Raw genomic sequence first — 18779 nt, 5'->3', positions numbered from 1 at the left:
CGTTTTTTCCAGAGCTGTATATAATCCATGTTGTATGATTTGATCCAAACATCCAAAGCGTGGAGTTGCAAGTTAAGGTTAAAGGAGCTGTGTCTTTTTCTCTCTGCTTTCATGATGAGTTTAGGCTGAATGATCTGATTGACTGTTGAGTAGAATAATGTGAACCAAAATCAGTGTAAACTGTAAAGTTGATAAATTGGACAACTGTCAAGTTACAGGAAGTTTGTTTTTCTTGGTGCTTGCCTTCACGGTTTCTTATAACTTGGCCTAGGTGATTTATTGGGACACACCGGTAATGTTTGCATTTAACTTAATTTTATTAAAATACACAGGATAAACAATCTTCTTCAGGTCTACAATAAAATGTTTATCCTCTGTAAGGAGCAATAGAAGTCCAAAAACAAATTAAAATCCAAATCCTTTATAGACACTAAAGAAAACAGTCATATATATCATATGCTCTTGGTTTTCCCACGATAGTGCACACCTAGAAAGTCAGCACTGATTACTTAAACAGAGATAAAAGCAAAAACATGACAAATATCACTTGGATCCAATGCTCACATCTCTTAATTTTGTTTCCATATGGGGTGATTGTATGACAGGAAAATATAGTAATTGTGTGCACAGCACCAACAAGAAGAGATTTTCCCTTAAAGTTTACCTGCAGTTAAGGTTCATACCATAGAGGCTGGGATTTCATGACGTTGGGAATAATTGTGTAGTATTGTCCTACTTTTTACCAATTTTACACTTCCATTTCATGGGTTTGTGCAGCATTGTTTCACCATTAAGTGAAACTTAACTGCTAAATGGAGAAGAATCAAGAGGTTTTCAACAGGTTTGCAGTTCTTGGTTTTCTTGAATCCTGTAACTGTTCCAAACGATCCTGTTGAATTCGTTTCCCGCAGTCTTGAAAAGTAGTCTGGCTCTCCGTGTGTCGGCCATCGCGCTGTTTCCCCATTAGATGGAGGGGCAGTAAGAAAACTAGGAACAAAGCTTCATGTCCTTCATACAACTGAATACCCTCTCTCACCTGTTAAGTTCTTATTATTGGTGCTGCAGTGTGATTGCACCGGCTGCAGTGATACACATACATACACTGGATTGCACTGTTGTGTTGTTTTTGTTCCGTCTGTTGAGCTGAAGGTATTTGGCCTGGATGGGGTGGGGCAGGGAGGCGGTGCTAGAACACAGGCAGCCTCATGGAGGTCAAAGTGCATGAGTTGATGTCTTCGGTGTGCGAGGCTCGATGGAGGGACGGCTCCGAGGCACTGCGGTTGATTTTGGGCAGCGAGTGCTGCAGCAGTTCTATCGAGGACAAGATCTGAAAGGCAGAACAGAGCTGTGAATGTGGGTCACTTCAAAGCGCACACTGATGGGGCTACAGTTCAGTCTGATGAAACTCAATACCCCCTCCCACACATTGCTGTTGATCTGAGCTACTGTGGCGCTACTTAATAATCATTGGATGGGCCACAAACCTGGCAGCATGGGCAGCATTAAAAAGCAACACAAAGTACCACCAGATTGCTAATGCTTTTTAAATCCAGGTGAACTCCATTGTGACATCAGCAGTGAGGACTAACAAGAGATGGCTTAAAAATACCGTAAACTATGTTCATGAAGATACTCGTCACACGCTTGCACCGACAACAGTCTGTTTACATTCCTTGAATCTGATCTTACCTGAGGGAAGAGCGGCCTCTCGTCTTTTGCCTTTTTAATGCAGTCTGCTACAAGCCTCTTCATGGCTTTGGGACAGCTCTTGTACAGCTTGCTGAGGTCTGGAGATAAATACCCTCGGCCGACCATGAAAATGATCTGTGTGGAAATGAAACGGGGTATGGGTGAGTCGAACGCTCTCTGTGACAGGAAGGAAAAAAAAAAAGATTCTGTGTGAACAAATCAGTCAAATATAGCCAGAGGGGCTGGTGGGAGGTGGTGGTGCAAACAAAAGGACCTCTTTCCTGGGGTTAGCAGGCAAGCGAAACGGTCTGGAGACGCAGGACTGCCCTGGCACAATTCCACCACCCAGACCGACGACAACAAAAAGGTACGGGCCTCGAGCCAGAGACTTATCAAAAGAATGTGTAAAGAGGCTGCGGGAATGCCAACACAACAAACAAACAAGAGCTGGGGCCCAATGAGCTTCATCCTGTGGTTCCAGGAGACGAGCAGCATTTATACTTCCCAAAGCTAAATTTAGTTCTGTGGCTCCAGGGTGACCGCTTTAGCCATGTTACGGGCCGTGAGCCAGCGAGGAGCTCCGCCAAGAGCATAGCCAGCATCACAGCAGCTGCACTCAGAGGACTGGCAACACTCACGCAAGTCAGAGGATAGGTTGCACAGTTTCACAACTGCTTTTTAATACACATTGAAAAGTAAATCAGAAACTTTTATTTTCTATAAACCAACTTCCACATCAAACTCCAGACCAGCTAGGTCACTTATTGCGTTTGTATGATGATGAAAATGGCACCATGCAAATGGTTGTGCAACATTTCTTGAGATTAGCATTAGCGCTCTGATCTTAATGGGATTTTAGTTGTTTCAGTCTTAAGTTAACAGTGTTAAAAGGAGATTCATGTGATCCATGTGATATATACATTTAATATATTTGAAACAAACCTGTAATGGACAGTTTTTCAAATGACTTTTTAATTGGCTAATTTTGACTTACTAAAGTAACTTTTTCAAAAAGAAAAGAAAAAAAGGAAGAAATCACCCACGGCCCGGGCACAGAGGCGATACATTTCACACAAGCTTGGCATGTCTACGCACTACTTAGCCTCCACTGCTCAATCACATGCTGTTTTCTGGTCCATTTCACATTCAGTATTACACAATTTTTCATCTTCACAGTACAATAGCAACATTCTTATCCTAAGAATTCCTCATCTGGCTCTACATCCCGGTAGCATTTGGAGAAAAATCTGCCTTAAAATCAAATCACTACGATGCTGAGAAGTATTATATTTTACAAACAGGACACATTTAACCTTAACCTTTAAATGAAAGTCTGAAATACTGTTCCCACGATAGTTCCATAGACAACTCCTAGCAACTGAATTTACAGAAACTCGTAGTAGCAGTAGTAGTAAGAGCAGTCGTCCTATAGTAATAAACATCATCTTGCAATGTATTCTCACCTGATCTCGGTTGGCTATTTGCGAGTAAGGCAGCTCTCCCGTCATTAACTCGTACAGGACGATCCCATAGGAATACACATCAGACTGGAAACTGTAAGGGTTGTTGTCCTGCATCCGAATAACTTCAGGTGCCTGGCGATCAAACAGCGGACACATGATTGGGTCAGAAAACTTTGGCATACTACACATCTCTGCAAAGATTAGTGAAGATGGGTTTAACCTTGTGAAAATGCAAAAAATACGAACTCCTTAACTCAAAACAAATTATGTCTGTTCAATATTTTCTTCAGTCTTTCTGATAAACCAGGGTGTTCTCACACATTGAGACTTAAGATAAATACAGCGAAGACAGCTGTCTCGGTCTGCGTGTTCAGTGAGTTCAACACATACAATTAAATCAGTCAGCAGATACAATGAATCAGGCGACTGAAGAACCACCAAGAGAAAAAGCCTTTGTTTAGCCCAAAAAAATGTTCTTCTACAAATATTTAAATAAGACTCCCTGGTGAAATGTGCGGCACTGAAAAGCAGCTCTCCCTGCTTGTGGCAAACTGCCTGTCCCAGACGCTCAACGCCAGCAAAACAGACAACTGTCAACCGGTCCTGACATCGTGCCATGTCTTTAAAGGACCGAGTCAATGAGGCTCTGTTCTTCTCCCATTAAGCGTTCCTCGCTTACGATCTCATCAAGATCACCTCTGGCCATCTCGGATCCGAGTCACTTACACAAGTTAAGATGGAGGCAAGGAGACTAGCACGGGACCCTGAGAGGACAATATTCACCAAAGCTTCTGGTTCAGGGCCTTCTGAGTCAATTCAATTATTTTATGGAGTTGGAGCATTTCTTGGACTCTGCATTCCCCCTCCCACTGCCTCCACAGCAGGTAAAACAGCCTCCGTCTGTGGATTTGATCAGATGCTACGTAAAAACGACTGAATCCTGTAAATCTCACTCTGGATGGCTGCATGAATCTGTGGTGAGGAAATAAGTAATCTATGTAGACCTTTGACATCTCCTTCTGGCCTTGTTTTCTTCAGCCTGAAGTCAGTTCACAGATCAAAATATAGATCAAATATACATTAAATTAAATAAAAGTAATATACTAGGATATATACAACTACGACTTACTAGGATGTTGGAAGATATTGAATGACTTAAGGACTTAAATGGGGCTACAGAGTGAATCAGTTCAGTTCCTTGGAACAGGATTATGTGAGGGATTCTGACTAACACCTCTGTTTGGGACTTTTTAAGATGCTAAATTGAGTGGAAACAACAACACTGCCCTCTACACATTCTTGCACATCAAAAAACTGTACTTGTCTTTCGTCTGCTGCACGGTTTGAGAGAGCTTCAGCTGATAAAATCACAAAAACACATTCTCTTTCCTGCCAGTTCTCGGGCGGACAGAAACAGTCCTTTAATCTGTATGTTTCTCAAATCAGATGGCAGATAAGGTTGGGGTCACAGCACGCTTGCACAACACAGGCCTCCTTTCCTCAGCAAAGAAAACACCACTGAAAAATGACAGTAATTGCTGTGGAGGAAAATAGAAATCATTTTGTGCTTCTGTGCTTAGTGTGCTGTGACCCTGGAGGTTTCTGGCAAGTAACTATTAATTTGCCTGCATTCTTTCCAAAGAGTTATGAGAACCTGTTCTTTTCTAACTTCTCAATTACTCCTTTTAGTTTATCAGCAACTTACATTCTCTACTTGTTTATTATTAAAGTTTAATTGTATTCAAACCTATCTTTGTTATTGGCAAATGACCTTCTAAATGTAGCTGTCAATTTAGGGGATAATAATTATTATTTATGAGTAATAATTTTAATAATATTGATGAGATGGGTAGGCTTATTTTAGAATGCCAATGAAATTACTATCATAGTTATTTAGATGACCAATCAGACACTGTTTGTAAAACCCCTTGAGGGTATGTCCCAGAATGGGTCAGCATAATACTTTATATTGCGGTGTTCTGCCGTTTTTTCCCGTGCACGCAACCAATTCTGATTAGAACTGCCGACTCCAAGTCTTTCCTCCAGCACATTGCTTACTGGAAAAATGGTTGCAATAATGAACACAGGATGTAATTCAGTTTATGATGGTGCCTATTCTGCCACAGCAACCACACTGTTCATAAACACTTCACGCAAAACATTTTCAGCTTTACATTGGCAAGTCGGGCCTCTTACAAATGCTTTCTGCTCTGAACCTCTGTTTTACCTGCATTACACTTTAAATTAATCCGGCAAAGATCAAATTCTTAGCCAGTGATGCAGAGTGTGATGTAGTCTAGCAGAGGACAAAGTGGAGTGGTCTTCTACTGGCTCCAACATTTGTATATGTGGGCTTTGGGCAAGTATTTTAAATTCCTGATATTCACACAGGTTTTTGCTGCTTTTAAGGAATCAAGTCTATCTGTAACATTGATTTTACGTTAAACAGGAGAGGAAGCAGAATTATTTTTGCAGGTTCTGTAGGACAATCTCTCGGACCACCACACTGACCAGGGCTGCCGAGTCACCCACCATCCAGAGTATAGACCCCGATGGCTGCTCAACTTGATGGGACCCACTCCACCTGGCCTTGACCGTGGCCAGCCCGAAATCCCCGATCTTCACGGTCAAACCTTCATGTAGGAAGATGTCTAATATCACATGCGTTCAGGGAAACATTGCACTGTAATCGTAAAGGGCGCCAAATGTAAAACAGCGCACACTTTTTTTTCCTTCAGGTGTCTTTTTTCACATATTTAACTTAAATCTTGTGTTTTTTTCCACATTTAGTAAATACGTAAGCCGTTTTTTCCACATTTATAAATCTTTTGTTTTTAAATACTTATTGAATGCTTAAATCTCCTTTTATTAACATAAATATTTATCGTTTGATTAAATATTTAACTAAATCCTAAATCTGAGTCACAAAATAAATATATAGCTCTAAATAAATATTTAGTCTAAATCTAAATGTTAAATCTAAATGTTAAATATCAATATAAATGTTAAATATCAATATAAATGTTAAATGTGGAGTTTGCAAAATAAATATATAGCTAACATGTAAATCCAGTCCCGCCCCTCTGGTCAGGTCAGCCTCTCACAACAGTGGACAGGGCTTCAGTAACCCTGTAATGAGAGCCGTTTTGGGGGAATTTTCGGGGCATGAAATTGTCTGATTGTGTTTTGGGGATGCGGTCAGTGGAGCTAGTGGTCACTGACCCACTGAGTGGACACTGGCTCCCAGTGATAACCGAATTAAAAAACATTCACTGAACTGTGGATGTGGCGGGAGGGTCAGGGCAGGGCTTTATTACAGTGAGCGGCCTGTGGACACAACCCAGGGTGTGAAGTATAAACTCACAGAGAATCGTTTCCCCCTTTGATACACTGGCCCACGATCACACCTGCATATTGGATTTATAATAAATAACACAGTCCTGGTCATCTGTGGTCCAATCACTGAACCAGTGCACTGTGAGAGTGGCTGGGTCATGCCTGTAACCAGATGCGTTGTGGGATAATCGTGTATAAAACACTCAATATAGGAAAGATAGTGAGATTCAAACAAGTTTAGTTTAGAATGTCTCATAAGATATGCATTTATGAAGTTTCAACAAGTTTTTAATTTCCCCGAAGTTAATTTCATAACAGAAAAACTGAACTTTGTGAGCTGCGCTTGCTAAGCAATGATGAAAGCTGAAACGTTTGCTGCTTTTTTCTTGAGCATTTAAGACCTGATTCCAAAAAAAAACAAAAAAAAAAACCGTCCCTTTTCACTGCAGTGTGCGGACAGGATCTCTCTTTTCTTAATAACAGAACAAATTTATTGCACTCCCTATCACTACACTACAGCCACCGCCATTTAAGGGATCGCGCCCCACTGCAGTGAGAGGCTGACCTGACCAGAGGGGCGGGGCTGGATTTGCATGTTAGCTATATATTTTGCAAACTCCATATTTAACATTTATATTTAACTTTTACATTTAACATTTATATTTATATTTAATTATAAATATGTAGACATAATTAGACAATGTTTATTTAAAAGCCCATATTTAGGATTTAGCCAATATTTAATCAAACGATAAATATTTACTTTTCAAAAACGGAGATTTAGCATTTAAGTATTTATTTTAAAAAATGAAATATTTATAAATACACAAGATTTAAATGTGTGAAAAAAGACACTCGAAAAAAGTGCGCACTGTTTTACATTTGGCGCCACATATAATTCAGACAGCTGGAAGCATTCTCTAAACTGAGGATACTTTGGGTTAGACTTCATTAGACTTTTATACATCTCTGTTGACGAGGGTGGGTATGATACCTTTGAGAAGGATTTTCAAATGAGATCTTTAATTCTGATCTTTTAAATGGTGGGTCCTCTTCAAAGCTCCAACTGAAGGGGATGTGCAACGGCTTGGCATGATTAATAATTACAATTAGAGCCAGCAAAAAAGATGCAAGCTAAAATCGGTTTATCCACCCTCTTCACACACAGACTCTGAAAAGGATACTGTTTGACTTCATGTCCCGGTGGATGATGTTCTTCGCATGCAAATAGCTACAGCAAGAGAGAAAAAGACAAGTTATAATAAACATCACACACAACACAGATGTTCAACATATTTCAGAGACCGTTTTAAATAAAAAAACTGTTTCTGGATTCACTACTGTTGACAATGCAGACACTTCGCTCCTATTTCTTCGCGTGGGGTTTGTATTTCATGTGAGGAAAATGTATTTCTTTCGGGGGCATTTACAGTTAAGGGGATTAAAGGGACACACACACAAACCAAATGAAAAATAGAAAAAGTACACACTCTCTGTGCCATGAAAAAAAAACATTGTGTTGTAAAGAATAGGATGCATGTTGTGATTAGGCGGGATCATTTAGTAACTTCGTTCCAAAGACGTGTAGGCTCTAGACTCACTCCATGCCCTGTGCCGTCTGCCTGGCGATGTCGATCAGCTGGAACATCTGGAAATTCGTCTCCTGGACATGCAAGTGTTTGTAGAGGCTGCTGCCCTCACACCACTGGGTCACTATGGCCAAGTTATCCTTCGTCATATAGCCCATAAACAATAAAATGTTGACGTGTCTCGTTTTCCTACAGACGAAAGGAAGAAAAACAGAGACACGTTATTCACTAAGAGAATGCTCAGATAGATTGCTAGTTTAGCGCTTCTGTGGGCCTGTGTTCGAGACTGGCTGTAGTAAACACAAAGACGTTGCCTAGTTTGACACTTGTCTGGGATGGATAAACAATAGTCTCACACTCTTTGGCAAAATGGAGAAGCGCTCCTCGGTCCAAGAATAAACTGTGGAATGATTAATTCAGAAGTGAGACAAAGCTGTATACAATTTGGCGTTTGGATTAAGCCATCGCCATTTGTCTCTTTGTTACAGAGTTTGTGAGATATTAAGATTTAAAGTGAGAGGACTCCAAAACAAGGTTTCTTCGGCCTGACAGACACATGGCTCCGTATCAAACCGCCTCTCCTACATCCTTCTCATTCTTGTTATGCCTCCTCTATCAGCTTGTAAACAGCAATGTAGTAAAAAATATAAAATTCAGACAGACGAGTCCCTTTGTGATTTAAGGTACCAAACTCCCTAAACAGGATGCCAAATTGGTTGTCCGTGACTCACCTCAGGACTGCCACTTCATTTCTGAAGGCCTGAAACTGTTCTGGCGTTGGATCAGTCACTTTTAGGATTTTCACAGCTACGTCACCTGTGAAACAGCATTACCTCATTAACTTTGCAGTACCAGGCCGCCAGGAAACACGACTGGACACATGTATTACATCATGAAAACGAAGCAGCAAGTAACTTCAATGGAATGTACACAGACTGAATTGGAACCCTGAGAAAAGCAGACGCAGCACAAACATGCGATGCCTCAACAAAACAGTTTGAGTCATTAGATTAGGGTCATTAGAGATTAGGTTTCAGGCCGCGTGAAGTTCAGTCCTCCTGCTCAGTTCATCTGACTGTATTTTTATGGAAATGTCAATGCACGTTTTCTAACAGTGCTTTTAACTTCCCAAAATCAGTAGATCTTTTGTCTGATATGAGTTCTTACTTCACAAACACTTTGGCTTTTGCATTTAGTTTAGAACATTTATAGTCATCTAAAAAGGTGATATTTTGTTTATGGCAAACTTAAGGAAAAAAAAATAATTTTGTGACAAATTCATATTCACAGTGTGTTCTTTTTTTACCGAGGAGCTCATTGTGAACCGTGGCACAGCGTGATTGCCTGGCACAGAGTATTAAACAGTTCTCAGCATTTACCGTGCCATTTCCCTTTGTACACCGTCCCAAAGGAGCCGGAGCCAATCCTTGATAGCAGCATGACCTCATTGGCTTCGATTTCCCAGTAGTAGCTGGAATCTCGTTTGTCCCTTGGTCTCTGGAAGGGAAGAGGCATTCACCACACATACATTTCAACAACATGTGATGTTTATTAAAAAACCTGTCCATTTGAGTGTCCAGCTTTCCCACCCAATCCATTTTATTTGTGGTTCTAAAATTAATTGAATACAAATGGTTATCATCACCAAGACACTTGGGTTTCTAGTTGCTCGAACTGACAGATTAAACACACACCTCCGCTTCTTTCACTTTGCATCAGAACTTACGATTTTGTTTTTCTCTTGCGTGTTGGAGGAAGGTGCTCGCTCTCTCTGGGCAGGGGCTGGGGTTTTGGTCTGAGCCCAGCCTGTCGGACTTTGACTGGGGCTTCCTGCAAGATCGGAGGCACGAGACTCAAAAACAGCCTGATAGGCTAAATGGGTCATATCAGAAACATTAACGGTTTAAATATATTACCTGATTCGTGACTTCTCATTGCGTCCTGGGAGAAAAGACGAGCATAGGAAAGAGTTAAAACATCAAAGTGTTCATTTCAAACCCAGCGAGAAGAAGCAAATACCATAAATTATATCCTTGCATTAGATCACAGAAGCAACTAAACACATCTAGGAAAGTGGTAACCAATGCCTGAATTAGAAGTAGGGCACAGATCTTTTTACAACGCCAAGATGAAAGCATTTATGTTGGACTGAAATTTCTAAAAAGCACTTTTTGCATTGGGACACACCTAAAGAAAAACCCTTAATGACAGGCTGGGTTTCTTTTTTAATCAACCAGAATCTTTTGTAACAGGCAACTTGTCATACGGACAATGTTTTTTTTTTTTGGGGGGGGGGGGGGCAACAACAAATTTCATTTTAGCCAATGTTGCTTTACGACAAAGTAACATTCAACACTAGAAAGGAGAGTATAAATAAATACTGATCTTAGAACATTTAAAAACAAGTTCTAACCGTGCAACTTTTGACAAAGATCAAACACGTGAAACACTTGCATGGGCTTATATACTTATATACACTTATATATTTTATGTGGTTTTAATAGAGTTGAGGAAAAGAGAAATTGCTGACAGAAAAAGGAAAGCAAGAAATGGCTCCTAGCGTTTTACTAGCAAGAGGTTTGTGATCTGTCAGGCGATGTGACTAATACATTATCAAGTCACTTATAAATGTCAGATGTATACACCAGATTTATCAGAATCTGGCAGAGGGCGATTCATAAATATCTGTAATTTCTACTAGACTACTAGTAGATCTTTTACATTCAGAGCAGTCATGGAGTGACCTGGCTTAAATGTTCTTTTGCAGCTGGGATTGTGTTTATGCGTTTGCTGTGCTTTAGTTTGTTACCAAAATGTCACTGCCTTGTTGACTGTGGGTTTGTCTCCAGTCTGATCACCCACACCAAAAGGGTGACATACATGTGTGTTTCAACTAAGCAATGCGGTCATCAAACTTTGCTCTTGTGACCAGGCATTTACAGCTGTACAGGGAAAGACAGGATTCGACACAGACCGATTGTGTCACACATGGGGTGGTGTTCAAGCTTCCTTATTCTGAGCTTGAGACAACTCTGACCTTGGCGTAGTCTGACATATGGCAGACAGAGAACTTGACCTTTTAAAACGGCACCAGGAAGATGTGCAATTTCAAAGCAAAGCATTTCGCAAAGCAAGGCCTTCTGCTTACTTCTAAAATGATGTCATATATGGTAAGACCTGTGTGTGACTCAAACCAATTATAGTTACCGGCATATTATGGTTTTAGTCTGCGATAAGGGGTCTTAGGGACCTGCTGCAGGACTCAATTATACCTTGCACCAATTGTTTCTATGTCAGAAATGCTTTATTATACAGAGTGCGAGCTGTAAAATTCCCCTTTAAGAAAAGCAAGGACATGAAACTGGGGCTACATCTTTGATAGCCCATGCCTTACTAGATTTATTTTCCCATTCAACTGTAAAGGCAATGCCTGCAAGGATTTTAACACTGTGGAGAAGTACCCTCCCTATTTAGTAGGTATAAAATGTTCTTTGTTAACAGGAAGCCTCTCTTTCTGGAAATGTTCAAAGGAAAGATCACTTCCCTGTCTCATAACACAAGAGTATTGGCTACAGAAATGGCTTTGGATTGTTATGGAAGATGCCTTGTGTTAGCTTGAGCCAAAGAGTCAGGGAGCAAATCAATACATACTCTTCCTCTCAGGCAAAATCTCCGGCACCAGGAGCTAGGAGAGGCATTCAGGCAATCTAGCTACTCCACATCAGGGCATAACAGATCACGACAAGGAAGAGTGGAGGGAAAGGGAGAAAATGAAGGAAAAAAAGTAATGCAAACAAGAAAAGGACTGTAGAACACGGCGGTACCTGGGAGTCTTTCAAATATATATACATTTATGTATACATACATACATATACATATATAAGATTTGTCAAGGTGACAATTGCTCCAAAGCTCTTCATATTAATATTAATATGAAAACTCCCAGGTATTACCACCCTTGTGTATCAAAGCAAGGACAGAAAGAGGTAGAAAAAGGTCTGTGTGTGCTTTGATCAAATGCTAATGGAGAATATGTTGTGTTACGGGAGGTGATTGTGATATTCTGTACTTCAGAATAGAGAATACATTCACATAAGCAATGTCTTTTCTGCTAATGAGTCTGTGATCCTATTGGAGTTTTATTTCTCTCTCCTTCGTGCCTAATGGTTTATTTGTACTGTTTTGCACTAACACAAGCTTGTGTCGTGGTTGTAAAGTGTGAAGCGCTTGGTGTCAACTTTGCGAAGGGCGCTTTACCAAATAAAAAGGTCCCGCCCTTCCAATTTGAGATTTGTTGATACAAATTGCACTAGTGGAAGATAATGCAATGTTTGTTTTTTGGTGTTATGGTGATTGATTGTGAACATCAAAATAACACCTTTAAATACTTTGTATGTGAAAGCAAAATAACTTTGAAGCCCAATTAAAATAATTTATATAACAAACAAAAAAAGAGTGGATTGCAGTACAGGGAAACTTAAGTCTTTAGGATTGCTTTAGTTTTAAAATAGCAATATCAGTTTCATGTTGCAGTTATTTTAAGAGAGACTTTTTAGGCTCTCAAAATGACATGAGAAGGCGAACTGAGAGAAGAGGCCCATCTGGCCTGTTACCTCTATGATGCTGCTGTCAACCGGCATGGTGGTGCTGACCATGTGGACGTTAGGAGTGGACGTAGACCTCTGTCTCTGAGAAAGAGCGCCCCCTGTGGGTGTGTAGGGTGTAATGTAATTAAAGGCATGGGGCGTTGAATGTCTGTGCTGAGAGCTGAAAAAAAGAGGAAGAGACAAGGGTCAATGAACTGAATAACAAGGTTTATTCTGCAAATACTGTTAGGTTTTCCTCTAAATATAAGATTGATCATTTACAACCAAAAAATGACAGTTGAATGTATACAGAATACTCTGGATTCGTTAGTTTATAGTCTGGTAATATCAAGCAGAGTACAGACATGATGCCTGGTCAAATGCAGTAATAAGCGTCACCAAATATTGGCACTACATAACTTCAGGGAGAAGCTGGGATGCTAAACCCTCACTGGTAAGACACACATTGTTTCAGACAGTGATGTGATTTCTTGGATGTTTGCGGACACTGGCCCAGCACATGCCATTTTAAGCTTTGGTTTTTGTTTTTGGCTCCATATTTGGCTCGGTGTGGCGGACACACCCTTGCCTTTGAGCTGCTTTATGTTGCTGCCTGTTTATCATGGAGGCACTGGAGAAGGAACACACTGCGGCTGTGCACACTCCATATCTGCCGGCCATTTTTCATTAAAACACAAAAGAGGAAGTGATGATTAATATCGGTTCTCTATAATTAAACTGCGGTTATAATTACGTTCCAGTTACATACTGTACTCTGCCTCCGGGTCCTCCCAATAAGACATGCACAGTTGTTGTTTAACAAAATTAAACACTTGTTTTCCATGCTAAAACCAAAAAAGAAAGAATCACAAAAGCACAGCCGACCTGGCAGGGAATCGGGAGAGGGAGTCACGCATGCGCCGGGATGTCAGGGGAGGCAGAGAGGGACCCCCACTCTCTCCTGGAGTTGGGAACAATCTGAGACAAAACAATGTTAACCACGTCAGATTACCGGTTCTCAAGGCAGAATATCTCCCGTGTATAATCTACATTAAACACGAGTAGATTTCTTCACAATTCTCTCATGTATCGGACAGATTTTCATTCTTAAGATGAACCTGCCCATAGGTCTGCGAGCAACAAGACTTTCCCATTCTCCAGCCAAACATGACGAAGCCCTGTCCCAGACTTTACTACGCGGTAGTCAATCCTAAAGACACCTGTACACTCCAGTGCGGTGCAGTTATTGTTTTATGGAAATCACATCACTACGGCACACTGACTTATGCACAAAGGTGCACTATTCATAGCTATGGCATCAATATAAGGGAAGCTCTGTGCCAAAAGCCTCCTAATTTTCATTGATTCTATCTATAAAGCAGGGCGACTGTAAATGGATAAGAAGAGCCCTGCATGCAAAAGCCTTTCTGAATGACACTGCATGTATTCAGGTAAGAGCTCTGAGCAACTGAAGGACTAGGAGAGGCCGGGCTATGTTGGCATATACTTTTTAAACAAGTCTAAGGAGATAATTATGTTTGTTCTTCTTAATATAATTATACAGCTACAAGAACAGGCCTGTGTACACAGTTAACAAGGTTACATGTTTGTGAAGATCGGGAAAACACAGTAAGCCATATTCAAAATGTTTAATTACACCAGGTAGTAAGTAATCTGATCACTTTGCAGTTCTTTATGGATATGACTGGTCTTACACCCAGAATGGCAAAGTCCAGACTCCAAAAAGTAAAATATGATGTTATAAGAAGGGAAAAGGGAAACTAACAGTAAGTAATGTTTGTAAAAACCACTTCCTTGAATCTACTGAAGGCTAGTTTTCTATATCAATCATAAGGCACTTTGTACGAGACTCACAGAAGCTGTCTGATGTTGCTCCAGTCCACGCACATGGTAGGGACTTTGGTACTGCAGTGTTCGTGGAACTTATAGCCACAGGTCTGGCAGCGGAAACCATTTAAAAGAAACTTCTGACAGATGTCACAGAAAGCCAACTTCAGAAATGTTTTCCTAACCTGCAAAGGATTGGAAGAGGGGATATAGTTACTGGAAGAAGGAGGAGAACCAGTTTATCAAAAGCATGATAAGCATAATCTGTTGCATAGGGCCTTTGGAATAATATATGCCAACAGGCACTTAGAGTTGGCTCAAAGATACTCACAAAATTGTGCGTTGTCAACGGGACATGGTCCAAGACCTCCACCAACAGCTCCTCCCCAATCAATGAGGTAGAATCTGTATTCCAATCCATACGTGATTTTCTGTTGCAGCACAAGAAAGAGAAAGCAAGATGTGACAACCGATCAAGAGACATTTATTTCGGCATCGAAGGGTCAAGAGTTTAGTTTGGCAGTTAAAAGAGTGAGGATAAATCAATATATGATCTATTAGAAGGCTGTTAGTTATACGTTTGTTTTTGTTTTTCCATGTCTGTCATTTTAATCACCTTCTCTGTCCAGGGTGTAACCGGAAGACTGCACAGCACTCGGGCTGCAGGCCTCTCACTTTCAGAGCCTTGATGAGGCAGTTGTGAAGTGTCATGCCAGGCTTCACATTCACCTGGAAGACAACGCAACAACAGGTCTAGCTGTAACATATCCAGAGAAGAGAGTCATTGTATTCATTTTAAATGCTTTTTCTTCCTGAAATGAGTAGGAATAAAAAGCCCCTACATGTTTTGTTAATTCTCTTAGTCCACAGAAGGTGTTGTGTTTGCATCCATCATTTTATTAAACTTGGATGATAGATGGATAGTGTGAATAATACAATTCTGAACCACATGAAATAGATTTATTGCAGGCTGAAATACCTCTGTTCTATAATGGAAATCACAAAAGGTATTTAAAATAAAAACATTCTTCAGCAGAAATATTAGGTTTTCATTCATTTTTGGCCTCAGTTTCAGTAGCTCCAAGTCACAATAAAGCCCCATTTAGCACCGGAGTCAAAAGCTCACCACCGTGCGCTGCTGGTTGGGTAGGTAGACCCGGATGGTGCTGCTTGTCTTGCTGCAGTCTGGGATTTTGCCATCGTCGGACGAACGCCGTTGGTAGGCAAATCCTTGGACGATGGTGGGCGACATGCATTGACCTTCAAACACAGAGTCTTTAAACCCAAAACCATTACTAATGGTCTTCCAGGCTCCTTGGATGTGCTCCATTGGCAAAAGCAGCTGGCCTTAAAAATCTAAGGGGAAAAGAGGGAGAAATATTATATCAGCAAGAAGGTTGCATGCAAAGAACAGCGAGAACATTTGAATGTCACATTAGAACTACTGATCAGAACCACCATACTGGAACAATAACATACCATGTGTTTATTCATTTTTTATTGTTGTTAAATTTTCCTAGGGCTCTGGAAAAAAACTATTCAATACGTAACAGTATTTACATATGCAACTATTATTTCATCTGGGTAAACAAACGTAAGAGCAGAGTAGTTCTGGTTGTGCCTCTTGCCAATTAGTAAACACTAAAATGTTAAATGATTTTAATAGTTTACTTTCCCAGCATTTACACCATAAGGTTGTAAAGTTAAATCACTGGCTTTCGACCAAGTGTACTATAAGATGGAAAATGTTATATATATATTTATGTACAGTGTCTTTCAAAAGTATTCAGACCGTCTCAGTTTTCACATCTTGTTGCTTTAAAGCTTGCAGTCATGATATTTTGAACTTGTATGTGTTATGTACACAACCAATGACAACTTTGAAATAGCTCCAGAGTTCAATGGCAGAGGTAGGAGAAAATATGCATCAGTCAGCAATGTCCAGAACACTTCACAAAACTAGCCTGTATGGCAGAGTGGCAAGAAGGAAGCCATTACTAAAACATTAGCCCTCTAAAAGCACATGAGTGATCCTGCAAAAATGTGGCAAAAGGTGTTGTGGTCAGACGGGACCGAATTTGAACATTTTGGTGTAAATGCCAAGTTCTCTGTTTGGGGCAGACCCCACACAACACAACTACCAGTCGATCCCTACAGTCAAGCATGGTGGTGGCAGCATCATGCTGTGGGGAAGCTTCTCCTCAACTGGAAAGTTTGTTAGGACTGAAGGAAAAAATTATGGAGCAAAGTACAGGCAAATAGAGGAAAATCTGTTTCAGTCAGCTAAAGACTTAAAACGGGTGAAAATTAACCTGCGGCTAGAATTGCTGCCAATGTTGCTTCCACCAAATATTGCATTGGTGTGTCTGAATAATTCTACAATCTACATATTTAAGTTTATTCTCCTGAGTTATTGCTGACATTTACTATAACTTATCTTACCCTCAGAAGTCTTCAGTTTGAGCATTCAAATTTCTCAATTACTTTTACAAGGCACTGCATATGTTTAACTATGCCTGCCGGTTAGTTTCAGCCTATGATATATGCAGTACATAAATACTCAGTGTTTCAACGTGCTGCTGACTGTAACCTCCTTCGCCTTCCCACTTTAAATTCAGACATTAGGAAAATCCAAATAATGGAAAGACTGTTTCACACATTAAGCCTGCTATGCATTTTCTTTGCAGAGTGGATATTTTATTGCTGGCTGGACTCATGGGATTGGCCACATTTCAGTGCAATATTCCTTGCACAATAGTATATTACCACCATAACACGGATACTATACAATTGCTAATTTTAGACACTCACGTGCATACATTTTTTCTTCTGACGTATGCATACGGAAGGTTTGATTACATTCGAGAAATAGACCTCCCTTCAGCAAAAGTACTCTCTTCCGTTATTGAAGCACAAGTCCTAGGTGGAATTGTTATTGGCAGATTAACGTTGTCATGTGTCACATTTTAAGAGAAAGGGGGAATGAATCAATTTAAAACATACCATGATAATATCAATATTTCTGTGTTACATAATTACTTTCATAGAAGCCAATCTTGAAAACCAAACTGCATGTGACATGACATAAAGCTCTTATTGATGCACTTTCAGTATGAGAAGTGACAAGTGGGAGGACCGCTTACTCAGCAGGACTGGCAGCTACTGAAAAAGAACCAAAAAAAGGTCAACCCCATCACTGATCTCGCAGTTAAAACCAGAATTAACTCAAAGTGGATATGGAACTCCTTTATTATCTGCAATGGGGCCAGAAACCACTGGAAAACAGACCAAAACATATTTCCTTCTTATTCTATTGGAATAATATATGTTTAGATCAGTCCTTATTAAAATAATAATAATAATAATAATAATAATAATAATAATAATAATAATGTGTGTTGAGTGTTTAACTACATTTTCTGTTTTGTAAAAAACTCAATTTAATCAGACTTCCACCATGCTTTTTTTCTGTAAAAGTAACCCATATCTGATGTGAGGCTAAAGGCTCTTATGCACTATGTTTAACTGTATTCTCGAATTGAAATCTGCAGACGATTCACCAGCTATTCTAGCAGGAATCACATTAGCTTTCAGTGTAATGCAACGTGGCATCGAGCCAGTCTTTGGCAACATCAGGGGTAGAGCAGCATTTGCCATCTTGTGTGATCTCAGCTACTTTCAGTCTAGAAAATGTTTTTCCGAATGATCTACGATCCATTGTGGACATACCAGGGTGCCCCACACAAATGTAACTGGGTTAAAATAAGAGCTACTGATGTATTGAATAGTTGTAGGGTTAGGCCACTGAATTCTCATCAGATCTAAAGGCAACATTCAGAGGAAAACAACAGCCTGCAATTCATCAAGTCCAGTGTCTTTACAATGGGCCAGTGCCTTGACATTTCACCATTGTGCGTAAGAATTTGGGAAATGCCACCATGAAATAAAGAATCTCAGTCCTGTAAAAAGAAAAAGACAATATTTGTAATCGTTCCCATCTAGAAATCGATTATCTCATCCACTTATTCCATCATCACTCTGGTATGAAGAAGAAGTATATTATTCTAGGTGTCAAAAACTACCAACCAATAAGCCACTGTGAATCCAGACCCCCGAGGACTGCCATTCAAACAGACATGTGGTGCTGTGAAGTGAAGTCGCACTTTCTCCCAACATTCCCACTGCAGGAAATTTGTTTCTGGCTTGGGTTTTTAAGAAAACGTATGAAGGCATTCCTTCATCTCACAAAAGCCCAAAAATGTTTTCTG

At 40.2% G+C, this 18779-nt stretch overlaps 1 protein-coding gene across 5 annotated transcripts in view; it reads right to left on the bottom strand.

Moving 5' to 3' along the window:
- Positions 1 to 298: 298 nt before the first annotated feature.
- The window catches only part of raf1b (Raf-1 proto-oncogene, serine/threonine kinase b), a 28066-nt gene continuing 9585 nt past the window's right edge, over positions 299 to 18779 (bottom strand). For 2 of the 5 annotated variants that reach the window (XM_066697808.1, XM_066697809.1), the window contains exons 2-18: positions 15638 to 15867; positions 15128 to 15240; positions 14843 to 14942; positions 14539 to 14696; positions 13549 to 13641; positions 12691 to 12844; positions 11729 to 11788; positions 9994 to 10018; positions 9804 to 9907; positions 9457 to 9574; positions 8809 to 8893; positions 8090 to 8266; positions 7673 to 7719; positions 5664 to 5803; positions 3153 to 3284; positions 1690 to 1824; positions 299 to 1327 (exon numbers count right to left, since the gene is read on the bottom strand). In XM_066697808.1, coding sequence (XP_066553905.1) covers positions 1187 to 1327; positions 1690 to 1824; positions 3153 to 3284; positions 5664 to 5803; positions 7673 to 7719; positions 8090 to 8266; positions 8809 to 8893; positions 9457 to 9574; positions 9804 to 9907; positions 9994 to 10018; positions 11729 to 11788; positions 12691 to 12844; positions 13549 to 13641; positions 14539 to 14696; positions 14843 to 14942; positions 15128 to 15240; positions 15638 to 15841 — 1986 coding nt within the window. In that variant the 5' untranslated portion in view covers positions 15842 to 15867 and the 3' untranslated portion in view covers positions 299 to 1186. The remainder of the gene's footprint in view (positions 1328 to 1689; positions 1825 to 3152; positions 3285 to 5663; positions 5804 to 7672; positions 7720 to 8089; positions 8267 to 8808; positions 8894 to 9456; positions 9575 to 9803; positions 9908 to 9993; positions 10019 to 11728; positions 11789 to 12690; positions 12845 to 13548; positions 13642 to 14538; positions 14697 to 14842; positions 14943 to 15127; positions 15241 to 15637; positions 15868 to 18779) is intronic. The other 3 variants (XM_066697810.1, XM_066697811.1, XM_066697812.1) reach the window with 3 other exon arrangements.

This window comes from Amia ocellicauda, chromosome 3, assembly GCF_036373705.1.
Source record: "Amia ocellicauda isolate fAmiCal2 chromosome 3, fAmiCal2.hap1, whole genome shotgun sequence".
Classification (NCBI taxonomy): Eukaryota; Metazoa; Chordata; class Actinopteri; order Amiiformes; family Amiidae; genus Amia; species Amia ocellicauda.
The sequence above is the reverse complement of the archived record's forward strand: the minus strand, read 5'-3'. Positions and strand labels throughout refer to the sequence as shown.